This window comes from Trachinotus anak, unplaced genomic scaffold (genome assembly GCF_046630095.1).
Source record: "Trachinotus anak isolate AG129_WGS33_773 ecotype Australia unplaced genomic scaffold, CSIRO_AGI_Tana_v1 ptg000003l, whole genome shotgun sequence".
NCBI lineage: Eukaryota > Metazoa > Chordata > Actinopteri > Carangiformes > Carangidae > Trachinotus > Trachinotus anak.
Window position 1 is genome coordinate 23,753,152 of NW_027273854.1, and position 17,577 is coordinate 23,770,728.

Here is a 17,577-nt window from a genome sequence, read left to right on the forward strand (position 1 = left end):
GGCCATACTTGGGCACAAAATTCAGAGGACACAACTGTAAAATGAGTAAAGATAATCATTAAATCATTAAATCATTAAAATAATTCATTGTCGCTGCGCAGGCTTTCACTCATCCCATCTACTCTGGGATCTCCACCAGGGATGACTAGGACTGGGTTGCACCAGCTGTTTATAAAGTTTGTGATGGCAGAGTCTATGGCTGAACAATTTTTCAAAATATTATAACAACTACAATTTGGCAGAATGCAATATCCACATCACCGGAGGTGCTGGCCTACAAATCATACTCTAAAGAAGTAGGGAAAGAGACCCCAGCAAAAATCACATCATGATCATTTTTGGATTTTTTTTTCGGACAAAATTAAATGTAAGAATTATCGTTACCACTAAAATCTGAACTCATATTGCAATTGCAATATGTGTTTATCATTCAGCCCTAAAGTAAAATCCTTTCTAAGTTCAACAACTGGCAATTTTGAGTGATTTACTAAATTGGGTCGGAACCGTATAAATCAATGTGTTGTATCACATTCACTGCACACGGGATCGATGGTAGGGACAGGAATTCCCAACTTGTAAACACTCAGGATGGTTGTATGATTGCACTGTTGGTTGTGTAATGGTTAAACATACCACACATTGATAATATAACTATAAATACTATAAATGTGAATTTAATTACAATGAACAGCAGACTGCAGACTTATCAACAGTTAATAAAGACTTAAGTCATGTGTAATTTGGTTGCTTGGAAACATCTGTAGTGACAAGCAAGTTACTGTATCACATCAGCTGTAAAATAGCTGCCAAAATTACAGTGCTGAGCGACACAGTAAACATTACTGCCAATGCTGTGTAAATATTACATGGTTTTATTCATACACCGAGAAGTGTGTGTTTCAGAGTTAGTGGTACTCACGGAGTTTGGAAAATATCTGATTACTACATCATTAGTTAGATACTAACCTAACTAATGATGTTTAGCCACTTAGTCTGATGTTACTAGCGTAGCATTTTGGAATTTGATGTATACTGTGTTACTTTTGTGATATGTCATTTAAAATCTTCCCACTTTACATTTTTAGTAAACAGCATTTTCATTTTAAGTGTCAGGTCTGATACTCTTTCATATTAATTCTTTCAATCCTTGAGTGAAACAGGGTATAAATTAGCTAGCAAGCCAATGTTGATATTGTCATTTAGCTAAGCAACAGCTACGTATACAGTAATCTCAAGTAATCTCTACTAAACAAGTAATCTCTGCTAAAGAACTGGTTTGTATGGAGCAACCTATTTTAATTTAGTGAGGCATAAATCTCATAACAAGGAGATTTACGCATCACTAAATAAAGTGTTTATTATAAGATAATAAACAGTTTATTATCTTATAACTAAAGGAAATCTTAGAAAGACATTAAAGACATTTTAAGTGTGACTATTTAACTTAACTTTTTCTGTTACAAATTAAACGTTTTATTCATGAGAGAAAGAAAATGCACTGGTGCTCACTTACCCTCAATGACGTACTATGGCCTTTCTTGGTTTGACATATAACAAGTAGCTCATGCTAGCTGATGTTAGCTAATGCTAAACTTTAGATAGTTATTGGATAGCTGTGTAGCTCAGCTGACTTGATCACTCTCTTTTAACATTATTATATTGTTGTCACTTGTGGCCACAATGGTGTCTGATATACAAAAGTTAGCTAGTTGTGCTTTTAGCTTTAAAACAAATGAAGCATGAATTGTGCACAGTGAAAATCTGGACCCTCAGTGTAAATGTTTTACATTTAAAATGTACTATCACACTACAGCACTACAGCAAAGGTTGGTTTTATGAAGCTGCTACTGCAATCAAAATCTGATAGGCTAGTCGGGAAGATGCTAATCTAATAGCTAACCGGAAAACTACAGATTTGGCACTAGGCTCATTGCTTTGATGCTGACCTTACCAGTGCAGAGTGAGAGCGACGGACACCTTAAATTCTGATTTGATCTCCTTCATTCAACCTGGTGATTGCAAAATAAAACTGTTAAGGTCAATAGTTGATGAGAAGAGGTCCCTGATTGTTAGAGGGGATGTTCCCATTTTCCTGACAGTACAGAAAAAGACTGAGTGTGCAGTGAGGAAATACAAGATTAGAGCCTTCAAAATCAATCCTGTTTTCTTTTTTGTTGTCAACACAGAGGCTTGTTAACCTCATGATGGTGTAAAGAAAACAAGTTGACAGGGTGAAAGAGCAGCGTAAAAAGGGAAGAAGATGAGAGAATAAAAGAAAAGGGTTTAAGCTGACAGAGGCCGCCTACAAGCCATGAAAATGAAATGACAGTTAATTGGTGCAGAGTGGTTGTACTCACGCCCCCTCATCTCTGAGCAGAGACAGGAACTTGGTCACTCTGTAATCCTCGTCCATCTAGAAACAGAGAAAGAAAGCAGAGGGAGAGAGAGACTGAACTGTTTGTTGACAGTAGAGACACACGTAGTAATATAAATAGGCAAAGTCAATATGGGGCCCACAGTCACACAAGAAATCTCCCAGTGACTAGAGCTGGTGCTGATGTGAAGCTCCTCTGTTTAAATTACAGTAGTGGCTCAATACCTTCGCTGGCCAGTGACATGACACTTTCTTTAACCCCCTTTCCACTGGTCCAAAAACCCACTAAGACTCGCTAACATCTAGCTTTCGTTGGCAATGGAAAAGGGTACAATCGGCAAACACACAAATGATTCTGAAGTAGAGGCAGGTAATGATTAGTTCTGGCTCTGATTGGCATCGATGTAAGCACACTCCGTAATTTTCACCCTGTTCCTGCTGTAACAGACCTGTCATCTGCCCAGCATGGGGACGAAAGAGTGAGCTGCAGCCCTGAAATAAGTTTTAAAAATACACAATCACCAACCGAAGTGTCTCACACAGAGGCTTCGACACTTTTGCAGGAGCACCAACTCGGAGATGAGACGTGACAGATCTGTTTCATCAGTTTTGACAGTGGCTAACAGTTCACTCTCTCTCCACTGTGTCTGTGTGTGTGTGTGTGCTCTGTGAGAGCATTTGATGACATCACTCTTTGCAGCTGTGTGTCCTCAGTCCAAACAGAGAGGCAAACTCGACTGGCAGTGGAAAAGGGGTCAATTAGCTTTTATTCGAAGGTTTACCCACATTTAAAAAACCCACTAATTTTGATGTAAAACTGGTATTTGAGAAGGAGGCAGGCAGTTCTGAAATCTTCAAAATCACTGACACAGACTTGAGAGTTGTGTGAAAGAGACTTCTTGTGTGCTACAGCAATGTACTGAGTGTATCACTGTGGAAAAGCTATGTCTTTTTACTGCCTGTGCACAGAGCAGGATACAAACACAACAGACCACAGTTTTAACTGCTTTTTATGCTGATTGATCAAGGTAAATTTCCTGCATTCCCATGCTGACACACACTTGTGCCATCATGGTTACTGAATGATTTACATGAATACATATGTTGCTTATATATATTGATCTGAAGATCACTTCCCGAACAGTTCACAACATGGATTTATTTGTAGCTGGACTTTTATTTTTAATAATGCACCAGGTTAGAGGTACATTTTACAGCGTTAGTTCTCTGAGCACCTCATTCACATCCACACAAAACTGGTGTTGTAACTGAAATATGTCCAACTAAACTGATACTGAATCTAATGGAGTCAGGACCTTGTGAATCAGAACTGAACTGACTAGGGATATTGGTGGCAACACCCAGCCCTAGTAAAAACAGCTTTATGGGAGGTTATGTGTTGGAGTATTTTTTGACTGGGCACTCTAACTTCCTAGTTTATGCTATGCTAACCGGTAGCTGGTGGTACATTCATATTTACCGCACAGACACGACAGTGCTATCAACCCACTGATTCCCTGTAGGAAAGTGAACTAATATACTTCATGAAACTTTAAAGATCCGTTAAGGATCACACACCACAAAATTATGAAGTGGTTTGAAATGCTGGAAACCACAAATTGACTAAACAGCAGCACATATTCCTGCCGTTGCCTTTTTTATGATGCACTGTGTATATAAAATTTCTCTATTTGTAAAATACATTGAAAACACATGGAAGGCTTATGGGTTATGGGTTGCCAGGTTAGAGGTTGTGCTGTAGATAGGAGCTACTCATGGCTTTAATGAGTCAATCAGCCAGTGATGAAATTTAGTTTCGGTATTTTTTTTTTTTTTTCAGCAGTCCAAAAATGACTGTATTCCCAAATACCACAATTTAATTTCCCAGTTTCTTCTTCTTGTCTTTAATTGTCTGTGTATATCTACTGCCAAACACATCACACCTCATCTGTTCAGTGACACTGTTGCTTTTATCACGGCTTTGATGAGTCATCTGTACCTGCAGCGACATCTCAATGAGCACGAGGAGCTTCTTGATGCCGATCCAGACTCGCTTCCCTTTGAGCTGCTGTGCGATGCTGGCCCGCTCCTTATCTGTGAAGCTCCCCAGCAACTGTAAAAACATCAGAAACAGAAATAAAGAAAGAGAACCAGTGAAAACATCCTCTTCTTTATGTTTAAGCCATTTCTCATTTTGTCAGCAGCTTTTGAGAATAGTTTCCCCCACCCACACCAAGGTTTTTCCAAGGCTGTGTGTGTTTGCATGAATGTCTGCTCTTGAGGATGGAAATGTATAATTCATCGCATCCATTTGTGTGTCCTTGTATAAGCACACAATTGTGAGCATCTTTACCTTCAAGCACCCAGATGTGTGCATGTTCGCCTAGATATAAATGAACACCTGTGATCAGTGTGCATATGTGTGTGTGTGTGTGTGTGTGTGTGTTTCAACCTCTAAGGCGTCGACGAGCTGCTCCCCAGTAGAGATGTTGGGAATGTGGATGGTGGTGCTGAAGGCGTCCAACATCTCCATCTCCTGCAGCACGTCCTTCCTGCTGGTGGTCCCGATGATGAGGAGCTTCCGACCCTAAACACACAACACATCCTCCAGTCACTTCCTGTGATGAGGGAAGGTCAATTATCAGTTCGAAAATGTAACATGAGTTAGAAGGGGTGTTGTAGATTTTCACTCCTTCAGAGGTGAAAACTTGTCACTTTTTGTTACGATGCATAAATAAAGTCTTCTAGCTGTAGTTAATTAAAATTCTGAAGCACAGATACAGAATTTTGCTCTCAACCTGAACTAAATGATTTCTTAACAATGTGAAACAATAAAGTAAAATGAGCACAGAAACAGAAAGAAAACAGAAAACATTGAATACTATGGATTAATATTTAGTTATTGCATCATTAAAGATGGTATCGAGCTAAGTCTCTGCCAGAAAGCAAATAAAATATTTCAATACAAATGCATTTATTTGCTTTCTTGGTAAGAGTTAAATATGATGTAAAATATGAAGCGACCACCAGCAGCTGGTTAACTAACAAACCTGCTCTGCATGTCTTGTCGTCTTATACACTTCCTGTTTTCATTCGACTTCACTGACCCCCCCTCTCGTTTCAGATTCACTTCCTGCTCTTGAGTGTTTCCACTGTGATTGTCTGCCCCGCCCTCATGTGCTGCACCTGTGTCTCATTAGGTGTGTTTGCATGAACCCGCTTAATGAAACTGCAAACTTAAAAACGAGTAATGGAAACACGTGAATTTAAATGTCTACACTTGCATGAGACTATTCAACAAAGCAATATTTCACAAAAGTAAAATGGAAACACTTTTCTGCATTTAAGTCACATGACATGGCATTAGTAGTCACATGACATCCAAAAACAATGCAGACTATCATCTCCAAAAAATCCCTGATACATGGCTGCTGCTAGATATAAGGGGTTTGGCTTTCTGTCATTACATGCAACAGATTGTTAAAACTCTGCTTTACTCCCATAATGTCCCTCCATGGATCACAGACCATTTGCAAACGCCTTCATTTTGCACATAACCTCAGTGGAAACCTGGTATTGTCTCCCCTCTCCTTGTGTATTTAGTCTGTGTTCTCCCGCTCCCTTTGTGCCGGTTCATCTTCATGAGAAGAGTTCCAGCCTTATTTCCCAGTGTTTTTGCCTTTAGTCTATGACTTTTGCTCAACCTTTTCTTTTTGGACCCGTCTGCCTTGTGTGTTTTCTCTCCTGTGTACTGACCTCTGCTATAAACCTTCACCCTTGTCTCCCAGCCCCTCTGATCCTCATTACATGACCCACCACCCCAAACACCATAAAGTGTTATTTTTACACTTTACACGTTTCTGTACAGACTGAACAAACAGAATATAACATGTTAATTAGCTTTGGAGGTGCTGGCAGATAGATTTTCTCACCTTTGAGCATATAAGCTTATTTCCCAAAATCTCACACTGTTGCTTTAAGATTGTGCTTCTATATCTTTCTAAATAAACAACGTATGAACCGAAACTAAATACCTCCCAACCTCCCTCCCCTACCTGCCACTCAGCCCATTAGTTCCTAAAATATCTGAGTGCTGTAGCTTTCAGCAAACATTACTCAAACAGAGGTAACTAGCAGTTTATAAGTTTAATTTCAGCCATGGATTTATGCACATTTGCTGTGTTACTCAGTGGTTCCCAACTTTTTTACCCCTCAAATAAAGCTATGTCTTCTTGCAACCCCCTCACCACAAGTTGGAAAATGTTGCTTGTTCAACCACAGAGCGAATTTCCTGTTTCAGATAGTTTTACGTTTAAATGTTAAATGGAGCGATATGACACAGAGAGGTAAAGTATATCAGGCTTTTCATACAAACGCAGACTTGTTATATTTACTTCCTTAATTTGGATCAACATTAGCTGCCACACAGTTGTTACTAGTACTTGTCACTTGTTAGTAGAATCAATTGTTGGATTCTTTTATTTTTTTTCATGGGATTTTGTAACAACATGTATATTGTTTTCTGATGAACTCTGACCTTGGGTGGAGCTTTCTTCAGCAGCACCAGCAGAGCCTGAAGGACCAGGTTAGAGAAGCGAGGACCAATAGGGACGTAGTCCAGCAGACGCTCGATATCATCCACCACCACACAGCTGAGCTGCGACTTGTAGGCATCATCGAAGACCTGGAACAGAGCGAGGGAGGGAAGGAGGGAGGGAGGAGGGCAGTAATGGACAGAAAAAACAAAGTCAGTGGTGAAAGGGAACAGAGACATCAGATAAAAATGAAATCTTCTGAATGTAAATGTTTCATTGTTGGCTGGAACACTGTGAGGGTTAAAACCTGTTGCAGCACTGACCTTTTTGATTGCCTGGCACTTGGAGATCTCTGAGTTTCCAATCATCTTGTCTGGAGAGCAGATCTTAATGAAGGGGAACTGTGAGTCCTCTGCAATCTTAGCTGCCAAGGCTGTTTTTCCACTGTGGGGTGGACCTGTGTGTGTGTGTGTGTGTGTGTGTGTGTGTGTTGAGAGGAAAGGAGGGGTACAAGTTATTGACTGTATTAACAAGCGTGTAGCTGTTCAGTGCAATGAAAGCTGGGATGTCGTTTAAGTAATTACGTGGAAATAAGCTCATTTCAGTCAAACAGTACAAAGGTTTTTGATCTGAATAGTAAAACTGTGTCTGTGTGTGTGTCTGGTTTCTCACCCTCCAACAACACAGCCACCAGTGGTGTGCGATCACTGTTCTTGGTCTGCTGCACCAGCAGCTCTCCATCATCCAGGACATGGGTGACGGGGTCGCCCCATTTGATGATGCCGTTCATGATGTAGCTGGCGTAATCCTCCTGGTTCGTGCCAAACGCCTGAAAAAAAACATGAGGAAGTGTTAGTATAACAGGATTATACTGTATTCTGTAGTCAGGGACAAAAGGAGCTGGTACATACAGGTTTAATGTCATTGTTGAGGGAGCCCATGAAGTCAGCTCTGGTGACCTGCAGCTTCTCTGCCCTCTCCATGTCCACCTCAACTGTAGATGTAGCCTGGAAAAATAAAGACACATAGATTATATAAATATATATAAATATATAACTGCACCACACACAGTGTCAGATTCACAATAGCTGTCTCTGCCCTCTGTGTATGTAATATGTCTCTTATCTCCTGCTATTTTTGTAACTTCTCTAAATATCTGATTGTACATATAATATCATTATCTATTATCTATCCTTTTTTTAAATATTTGATACTGACATTTTGCAGTTTTTCCTCTTTGCACTGTCCACTCTGCTGCTGTTATACTGCAAACTTCCCCACTGTGGGACTAATAAAGGAATATCTTATCTTATCTTAAACTCTGTGGCCTGAACATTTCTACTGAATAAGAGGATTCTTGAAATAATCTCAGTTCAGAGTCAAATTTGTTATAATGACAGTGGTACTACAGTATTTACTGTTTTATTAACTGATGTTTGTTTTGTTTTTGTCTTGTGTCAGAGTTTCAGCAATATAAGAACTGCATTACTATCAAAAAAAATTAGTGATAAAAAATAGTATCCAAAACAATTTGAACTCAAGGTCCACTTACCTGTTTTTTTTTTTTTACAGAGCTTTTTAACTACATCTCACATCCTTCATCAGGGACCAGAGCTACTTATTTGTCAAAGAGTTGGTTTAGGTAGGTCACATGATAACAACTCAATGGCTGCTCAGTGAATTCCACATACTGATGAAGGCTGTGACATGTGGTTGAAAGCTGAAGTTAAAAGTTATAATTTTGTCAAAAGACTATTAACTTGTGAAGGATGTCTTTTTTCACTTCTATTATTTAGCTTTTGCTAATGGTTGGTTAGTTTGCTGGGGGATACACCAGCACACTGCTGTGCAGGCTTTGTTTTCATGAGTTTTTATTTTACTCATCTCAGTAACAACTCGTGTTTGCTGGTTTCTTACGACAGTGGCATCCCAACACCACCATGATGAAAAGCTCTGTGTATTTGAAAATGCCAAATGACCTTGATATGTCGGTTCATGGCGGTGGACTGAGCGGCCCTGACCAGCCCCTCCAGCTCTGCACCGCTGTAATTCTTGGTATCAGCTGCCAGTTCCTTGATGTTGACGTCAGGGGCCAGAAGATTGAAGCTTCGCATCTTGTTCGTGTGGATGGTCAGGATCTGGACTCGGCCCTTCTCGTCAGGCAGACCTGGAGGTTAGAGGACGAGGACGTGAGGGGTGGAAGGAAAAGAAATGAGTGCTGAGAGGTCGAAGGAGGAGAGATTGGGTATTATTGAGGATATTGTATTATACAATAAATATTGTATAATATATATTTTATTGTATTATATTATTATTATCATCATATATTATCATTATTTCAGCGCTGTCTGTATATATGCATGCACACTTACATATGTTACTATATAACATTCTGCTGCTATTACCATGTTATTATAATCAATATCATTGTTATCATTATTATTATTGTTATTATTATTATTAAGGTATACAAATCTCACTGTATATACACTTTGTCTCTTATGTTTTATGGTCACAATGTCGTCTATGTCACTTTCTGTTTATCACGTCATTCATCAATAAAGAAAAATAATGTAAAAAGAAGGTGAAATGAGTTAGTATCAGTATATAAAGACAAAAAAAAAAGCAAGCAGTTCTACTGTAAATTGATAAGAGAGATTTGATAATTATGCAGCCTGAAGCTGACGAACAAGTCAATATTATTATTTTTTTAATAATAACAACAACAACAATAACAACAACAATAATAATAATAATAATAACTTTTATTATTCATAATACATTATTAGCTGTTGCCCTCAGTGAAGACAAGAGACATACACCTGAAGATGATGGCATGAAGACAGCTGGTGACTGCAAACTGCTGTGTATCACTAGCTAGTTAGCCTTGTTTGCGTTAGCTTGTTGGCTAAAATCCCACAGTCACTACAGGTTGTAGCTATTATTACACTATATTTCAAATGTAAGCAAATCTGGGGCATTTCACAGTGGATGCCCAGAAAAAGGTTCTGTTAACTGATGAATCATAAATGATGATTTATGGCAGTAGTAACAGGATGTGTGTAAGGAGATACACAGGAGAGAGAAGGATACCACAGTCTATCAAACCCACAGTGGAACATGGTGGTGAGAATATTCAAGTGTGGGGTGTTTTTACTCTGGAGATGGACACCTGCACTGAACAGACTACACCCTGACCAAGGGGAAGGACCACTCCACTCTTCAGAGACGTGCTACACCCTCTGACACACCTCAAAGTTTTAGAAGAACGACTTGAAGACCATGGACTTTCCTCCACAGCCACCTGACCTAAACCCCACTGAACATTACAGTGGCACTTGAAAAGCTCTTTGTCAAACCATGCTGGGAGAACATGGGTCATGGTTTTTGAGTCCATGCAGCTTGAGTGCACGCTGTCATTGAAGCAAACCAAATACTAAGAAATTCATATACGTTTTTCAAAGATATGTGTGTGTGTAGCTTGGAGAAAACAGGGGCTAGATAAACGATAACAGAACCAATAGAATTAAGGTTTAATCTACTTTGTTAGTGGCGTTGAAAGAAATGCAATTTTGCTTTTTTTTAACAAATTGAAGGAGGAGGAAGGAAAAGTATCAAGCTTATCTTATCATTTTGTCAGTGTCAGGAACTCATAAAAAGCTCTTCTTGTGAAAGGAAAAGTGAAACTAGACTTTTTGGGTATATTTCAGGAAATATACTTTTCTTTTTTTGTAGAAGAAAGAAATGGACCTGTATTAATTTTCTCTGTCTACTGTTTTGTGGCAAGTCATTTAATCCTGTTATATTCCAAAGCTACAAGTAAACAATATGTCAAAGATCATGAGAAATGCGTTACCTAAAGAAACAAAGAGGGAGCTGAACAAAGAAAGAACAAGAATAAAAGGCTTTTTTTTAAACACTCACTAATTTCCATCTTGACCTCAAACCTGCCAGGCCTCATCAGAGCATCATCTATCAGGTCAGGTCTGTTGGTCATTCCTGGAGAGAAGAGAGAGGAGGACGGGGGGGGGGGGGGGGGGGTATGGGACAGACAGATATTTACAATATGAAACACAAACAACAGAAACTGAGCTTAAATTGAGTGAAAATGTAAAACTAAAGACAGTATAGGTATCGTAAATATCACATGTATACAAATCAATCACGTTGAAGTTAATATTTCACGTGTATGTAATTTGAAATTTGGATTATCTGTAAACAGAAGTTGAAAATAAAAAATCAAAACAGGTTCGATAAAATCAACAAAAGCCTCATTCATGAACCACTCATTCAAATATATTTGCTCTTGTGGCTCATAAAAGTGATTTTGGGCGATTTATTTATTTTCTCACACAGAATTTTCTCTTTGGTCAGACTTTTCTCACCAGTCATGTACAGAGATAATCCACCTTTTCTCTCTGTGACTGTCAGGCTCTTCTGACCACCTCCCATCTGCATCATGGACGCTTCACTTTATCAAACAAGATTCCTCAGTTTCTCTGATGCTACTCACCGATGACCAGGATGTTGTTGAGCTGCTCCACGCCGTCAATCTTAGACAGCAGCTGGTTGACCACGGTGTCATGCACGCCTGTGCTGCTAGCGCCCGTGCCTCTCTGCTTGCAGATGGCATCCAGCTCATCAAAGATGATGATGTGGAGGCCGCTGTTGGCTCCCAGCTGGAGACAGGTCGAGTTTTAAAATGACAAATTCAGGTCTGGTTTTTTAAATGAAACTAATATAAAGTACCCTGAGCCTCTCTCACCCTCTTCTGCTCCTCCTCTGCCTCGGCAAACAGTTTGCGGATGTTGGCCTCAGACTCTCCCACATACTTGTTGAGGATCTCTGGGCCGTTGACGACCTTTGGCTCACGGGCATTGAGCATCTTGCCAATCTGCCTGGCCATCAGTGTTTTACCACAGCCTGGAGGGCCGAACAGCAGGATGCCCTTCACGTGCTTACACCCTGCAACAAAGAAAGCCAAGAGGGAAGAGGAAGAGGGAAGAAGTAAGACAAAGCAGGGATGGGGCAGAGGGAGGAGAAAAGATGAATGAATGTTATACAATAGTTCTATGTGCTCAGAGCCAGAGGGAAAGGGAGCTATACTAATAATATGAACAAACCAATGAAAAAACTGTATGTTATTGTGTGTGTGTGTGTGTGTGTGTGTGTGTGTGTGTATTTGTGTGTGTGTTTCCTCCATGGTTTTACTGCATATTACATTTTGCTTCTGTAGGGAATATACAGCACATAAAATTACTTGCAAGGCTAAGAAATCCAAATAATGTCTGATCTATAAAATAAAATACATTTTTTACTATAATTAAGTTTAAACATTTTAAAGGTCCCATGATAGAAGTGCTGATATCCATCAGAAGATATATTTGAGGTTTGAAGAACCAAAAACCATCTCAGTGTAGTTTTTCATGTCCTCTCTCAAGCTTCTCTCTGGAGCTCTAGTAACAACAGGGCTGTGAGACCCTGAGCCTCTCTTCTGATTGACTGACTGTTTTCTGAGTGATCAAATAAAAATATAACTGATTTCTGGTAAACACTCCTGCAAGGTTGGATGGTGGATCCAGATGGGCGGGGCTTGGGTCGTGGCTGAGAGCATTTACTGTTTTGTTGTGACATCACAAAGTTCCAGAAGTCCTGACGGCTGGTTTAAGGCTCAGTTTCTGAATACAGGCTGTGTGCATTTCTCTGTGGACTGAGGCTTTGATACTTTCACAGTATTAATATAGAACCTAGACCTGCTTTATAATCAGAAGCACATGGACATCTACCTTTATACAATATGGGACCTTTAAATGAAAGGTACATGCATTGAATGTATGTCTTAAGGAGAAATAAAAATATTAATCTTATCAATACATTTGAAAATAGAGACAAACTGTCTCATAATCATCCCCTGAAAGGATGGTGGGCATAGAGGAGGACTTATAATAAAAAAACCTATGTAATCTGTCATGGTAAAAAAAAAAATGAAACGTGACAAAGAAGAGTGAGGATAGACGGGGTTTCTCACCCATCTGCTCCACAATGTCTGGAGGGAAGACTCGAGAAGCAAAGGCTCTGCGGAAAATGTCAGAGAATTCCTTGTCCAGACCTCCGATTCCCATCTTCTCAAAGTTCCAGTCTGGGTTGATGATTGTCTGTCGTGCCTCCTTGGTCTTTGCCTTACCTGTTAAAATAACAACAGCTCAGCCTGCATGTCTCAGAAATGTCTTTTAAAGCCAGTGAATACATGAGGACAGAGTAAGATCTTTACAACATTCTACAGGTAAAAGTTTTTAGGATGTTTGTGTCCTCGGGGTTTGATTTAGACACAAACATCCTTTATGTATCTAAACATAAGGAAAGGTGGGGAGAAAAGTAATAAATTAAAAATCAAGTTTGGTCTGCAGACCTTCCTTGGCTGCTCAGACAGTGGTGTGAACTCTCTTGAAGAGATTTCAGAAACATGTATTTGTGAGAGAAATCTGTACTGTACTCTTACTGCCATCTTGTGGAGCAAATGGATAAAGGATTGTTACGTGATGGCTCCACAGCTCTCATACTGTTCATTCAGTCCACTGAGTAAGCACATTTACAAAATTGTGCTTACAGTGGTTCTGCTGATATATCAGCTTCCTGTGGGGAGACAGAAGGAACATACCGACAAGTGTGAGGGAAGAGTTCTCTGCCTTCTCAAAAATCACCTGGCTGTTTCCCACCATCAGCCCACTGTCAATCTGTCAGAGAAAACAGTTCCAGTTCTAGTCAGTCCATTCAGAAAAGTGACATATTTACTCTTTAATCATTAGCTTCCTTTATTTAGATCAAGACAGCAGTAATATCAAACAAAACAAGATATTCATAGTAAAATGTTGCTCGATAAAATACACACACAATGATGAATAAATATCTCAGTGTATCTCCTGACTCAAACCTTAGCTAGCTGAGGACTCTCAGTTAGAGCATTAATGTACAGTGGCCCCTAAGGCCAAAACATACACAAAAGCAAAAGCAAAGACTGGGACAGAAAAACAGCAACAACAACATATAGAATAGAGTTATACAACAAACCGGTATTGACTGTGATATTTAAATGAAGGAAAAATCAAATACTGATACTGTGTTAATAACACACATATGATATTATGGTGATAGCAGGTATTTGGCCTTGTGGATCTTTTGTTCATTCGTTCATCTCATTTCTTGCTTTTCAGTATCCATTAAGTGGAATTCTTTTGTTTGATTTTGTACAGTTATGGTTACAGCCATGATAATCATGAAATGAAATCTGAATGAAATCTGATACTGTGACAGCTGTAATGTAGAAGAGTGAAAACCCAGACAATGAGAGAAACGTGGCTCGATCCTGAAGTGCAGCAAGTAAAACATGTACGTGATTAACTGGCAGCATTTCTAACTGTGAAAGATATTTCTCCTGATGCCTTCTCCATATCTGGATTTGAAGCATATTTCTCTTCATGCTTTCTTATTCACTCATGTATACATATTCAATGCATTCCTTAATGTTTATGATTTTACTTTTGCAGGTGTTTTCAATATTTAATATTTTATGTTTTATTTTAATACTGTGTTTTCACTCTTGTATGTTGTTGTATTTGCTGCATTTGGAGAATGTTTCTCCTCACACGTCTTCTTTCACTCATCTGTGTGTTTGTTTTTTTCAGCATTTCTGAATTGAGAGCAAATATCTTTTGATGTTTCTATTTTTATTTTCATGTGTGTTTAACTATGTGTTCCACTGTTAGATTTGAAGCATATTGTGGGTGTGTTGTAGCCCTTGCTACATTTCCTTCATGTTTGCACTTGCATGTATATGGACTTTGTTCTTAAAGACCACAATATGAATGAGCATGAACAAATAATGAACAAGTTAAAACCATTTGTCGGGGCAGGAAGCTCTGCTTGGTAGATGGGTGTATGTACTATGTAATGGTCGAGATGATGCTTCTATCATTTAACAATGTGCAACTCTAATATCTCCAATAGCTTTCTCCTGATTTATTGAGCAACACCTGACTGCACCAGCCTGCACCATTTCTCAAAAGCAATTAAATATCAAGCTGACTCTCTATTATGTATTAATCAGAGTTTAATTATGTGTGTGAATGTGTGTCTGGAACAATCAATAAAATGCCACAGGTGCCAGGATTGAATCAAAGTGAGAATCCCATCAAAGGTGAAAGGCATCTCTGACAGCCGGCACATTCAGTAATAAAGTCACTACCTGAACAGACTGATATGACCCTGAGCTTCTGCAACAAAACCCACAACTGACAAAGGCTTGAGAGAAGTGACACTCCTGGCTTTGCTGGTTTTGGTGATAAATATCAGAACCCAGGTCATGTACCTTCTGTTGTTTCTTTCCAGAGGCTGGCTCTCCTTTGAGGATGCTGGCATCCATGGCCTCGATATCTTTCACCACCAAACCAAACAGCTTGTCGCAGAAACTAAACACGAGCTGAGAGACAGAGAGGCAGGAGGAAGATCAGAACTCCTACAGAGCAAGAACAAAGCAACATGTACCTGTGTATCTGTGTGTTTGTGTGCTATGATATTTTGAGGTATGTGAATACAAACCTGCTGGGTGACAGAGAAGGCCTGGTTGTTGAACTGCTGGATGAATTCAGCAGCCATCTTGTCTGAGTCATAGGGAGAAGAGTCGGTGCTCTTCTTTTGCAGGAAGTCAATTTCGATTGTCATGGCACCAATGCACTGCTTAGACTTGTCAAAGTTGTAGTTGGACACTGAGGGGACAGACAGAGGCAAGTTTATCTCTTCATCTCATTACTGTGTATTTTCACAACAGCCACTGAGACATCACAACAGGGGAGGAACAAACAAATGAACAAAACATAAAAGCACAATTACAACATTTTAGACTAGACTAGCACAGGTTAGATTGTAATAGAGTGGGACAGAGTAGAGAACAGAATTCAGGCCTTCAATGCTAATAGACGATTTTAAGTAAACAGGAAGTGATAACGCTTTGATTGCAATGTGGAAAAAGTAACTTTGCTCCAGCAGGAGGCAGCATTCAAACACAAACACTTATTGATTTGTCCAGTCATAGCTTCCTGTAACATTCATGACTACCCATGTAAAGCTTTTTACATGCCAAAGTAACAATACAGTACACACTATTATATAACATACAGGGTAGCATTAGCAAGATGCAAAAAAATATTAAGAAACTGATAAAAATGTTTTTATCTGCTTAAGCTGTGTTCATTAGCATGTCTGACTAACAAGCTTTCAGAAATAAGACATATGGGGTAGACATATATGTTAGTATATGAAAGTATGTCAATTTCTACTAGGTTACATAAATAATTTACATATAGGCTTTTATTATAAAAAGAGCATATATGTCATATATGAAAATTCAATATGTGTACATATATAACATTTGTGTATGGGATGACTAGCACACCCAGCTGTGTGAAAGCTGCTGCTGGATGCTACGATTTATCATTAGCAGCTACCCCAGCCAACATTACCTGAGACAGATAATCACTTCATCTCTTTATGATACTGTACATGCTATTTATCTTTTTAGGTAAAAGTGACAATATACTGTTTAAAAATACTAAGAATTAGAATGAATTTGAAGTCTGATCCTACATTTTTCCTCATCATACTCATTAGGGTTTTATTAGCTCTACACTCTAATACCAGGACATGCTGCTGCCCCTTTATTTCCATGTCTTCTTCATGGATCATCAGCTAAGTTATTGCCTGAGACATTCAGCTTTATTAGTCTTTCAGCACAATATCATGTACGCATCCATCAAGTGCACATCTATGACTAATCTACAGTGTTCTCAATACAAGTCAGCTGGAAACACTAAAAAGAGAGAACAGTGCAGCTAATATTAGCTTCATTAGCTAGCTAGCTAAAGCTGATCTGCCGGTGACATGGTAACGGTTGCCACACAGAAATGAAAAGCTGCTTTTGTCTCTATCTGACCCATTGTTTTAAATGTAACTAAGTATTTCTATTGGTTAATCTTTTGCTGTTATCATGTAAACTGGAAACTGTATATGTGTTGGAAAGCTTGACATGTGTATCTACAGTAACCAAGGGGGTGGGGCTTAATGAAAGGTCAACCACAGCAACAGAGTTATGATTTTCTGTTTAGTTAACCATCTGATGCAGCCGTCAAATAGAGGATATCATACCCTCCACCTCCTGGCCGATGGAGAGACCGGCCCATTTCCTCTACAAGACAGATAAAGGAGAGAAATATTAATACAGACAGCATCCAGCCAACAAGCAGTACTTAATTAACTATGTGTGTGTGTGTGTGAGTGTTTGTGTACCTGCGGCAGGCTGAAGGCGATGGTTCCAGGTGCCACAGTGTGGTGGGTCTTGACTGTAAACACAAACTTGTGGTTGGGTGTTGTCTTCACAGTCACATGTCTGCAGAGACAGGAGCCAGTTGGAGCCTGATCATTACATGTTTAATAATGCATTTTTGTGACTGTTTTTGACTACATGCGACACAAACGCTGCAAACTCATCTTAACAGAAATTTCACCATTTACTGTCTGATATGTTTTTTTCTGATCTATTTAGCGCTTTAATCTCACTTTTACTTTCATCTGAATTTTTTCTGCTCCCCTGTAACTGCCCTGTTTGTTTCGTGGCAC

The 17,577-nt window shown here is 39.2% G+C and overlaps 1 protein-coding gene across 7 annotated transcripts in view; it reads right to left on the reverse strand.

Annotated features, from left to right (window-relative positions):
• Positions 1-17,577, reverse strand: part of LOC139618639 (vesicle-fusing ATPase) — a 49,327-nt gene that overhangs the window by 1,630 nt on the left and 30,120 nt on the right. For 3 of the 7 annotated variants that reach the window (XM_071474750.1, XM_071474749.1, XM_071474744.1), the window contains 18 exons: positions 17,248-17,347; positions 17,107-17,146; positions 15,505-15,671; positions 15,275-15,385; positions 13,568-13,643; positions 12,938-13,093; positions 11,675-11,874; positions 11,423-11,588; positions 10,834-10,908; positions 8,889-9,076; positions 7,821-7,916; positions 7,582-7,738; positions 7,233-7,366; positions 6,912-7,058; positions 4,827-4,961; positions 4,374-4,487; positions 2,358-2,413; positions 1,952-2,009 (listed from right to left, as the gene is read on the reverse strand). In XM_071474750.1, coding sequence (XP_071330851.1) covers positions 1,979-2,009; positions 2,358-2,413; positions 4,374-4,487; positions 4,827-4,961; positions 6,912-7,058; positions 7,233-7,366; positions 7,582-7,738; positions 7,821-7,916; positions 8,889-9,076; positions 10,834-10,908; positions 11,423-11,588; positions 11,675-11,874; positions 12,938-13,093; positions 13,568-13,643; positions 15,275-15,385; positions 15,505-15,671; positions 17,107-17,146; positions 17,248-17,347 — 2,149 coding nt within the window. In that variant the 3' untranslated portion in view covers positions 1,952-1,978. Of the gene's footprint in view, positions 1-1,946; positions 2,010-2,353; positions 2,414-4,373; positions 4,488-4,826; positions 4,962-6,911; positions 7,059-7,232; positions 7,367-7,581; positions 7,739-7,820; positions 7,917-8,888; positions 9,077-10,833; positions 10,909-11,422; positions 11,589-11,674; positions 11,875-12,937; positions 13,094-13,567; positions 13,644-15,274; positions 15,386-15,504; positions 15,672-17,106; positions 17,147-17,247; positions 17,348-17,577 lie in introns of those variants that run through there. The other 4 variants (XM_071474751.1, XM_071474746.1, XM_071474745.1 and 1 more) reach the window with 3 other exon arrangements.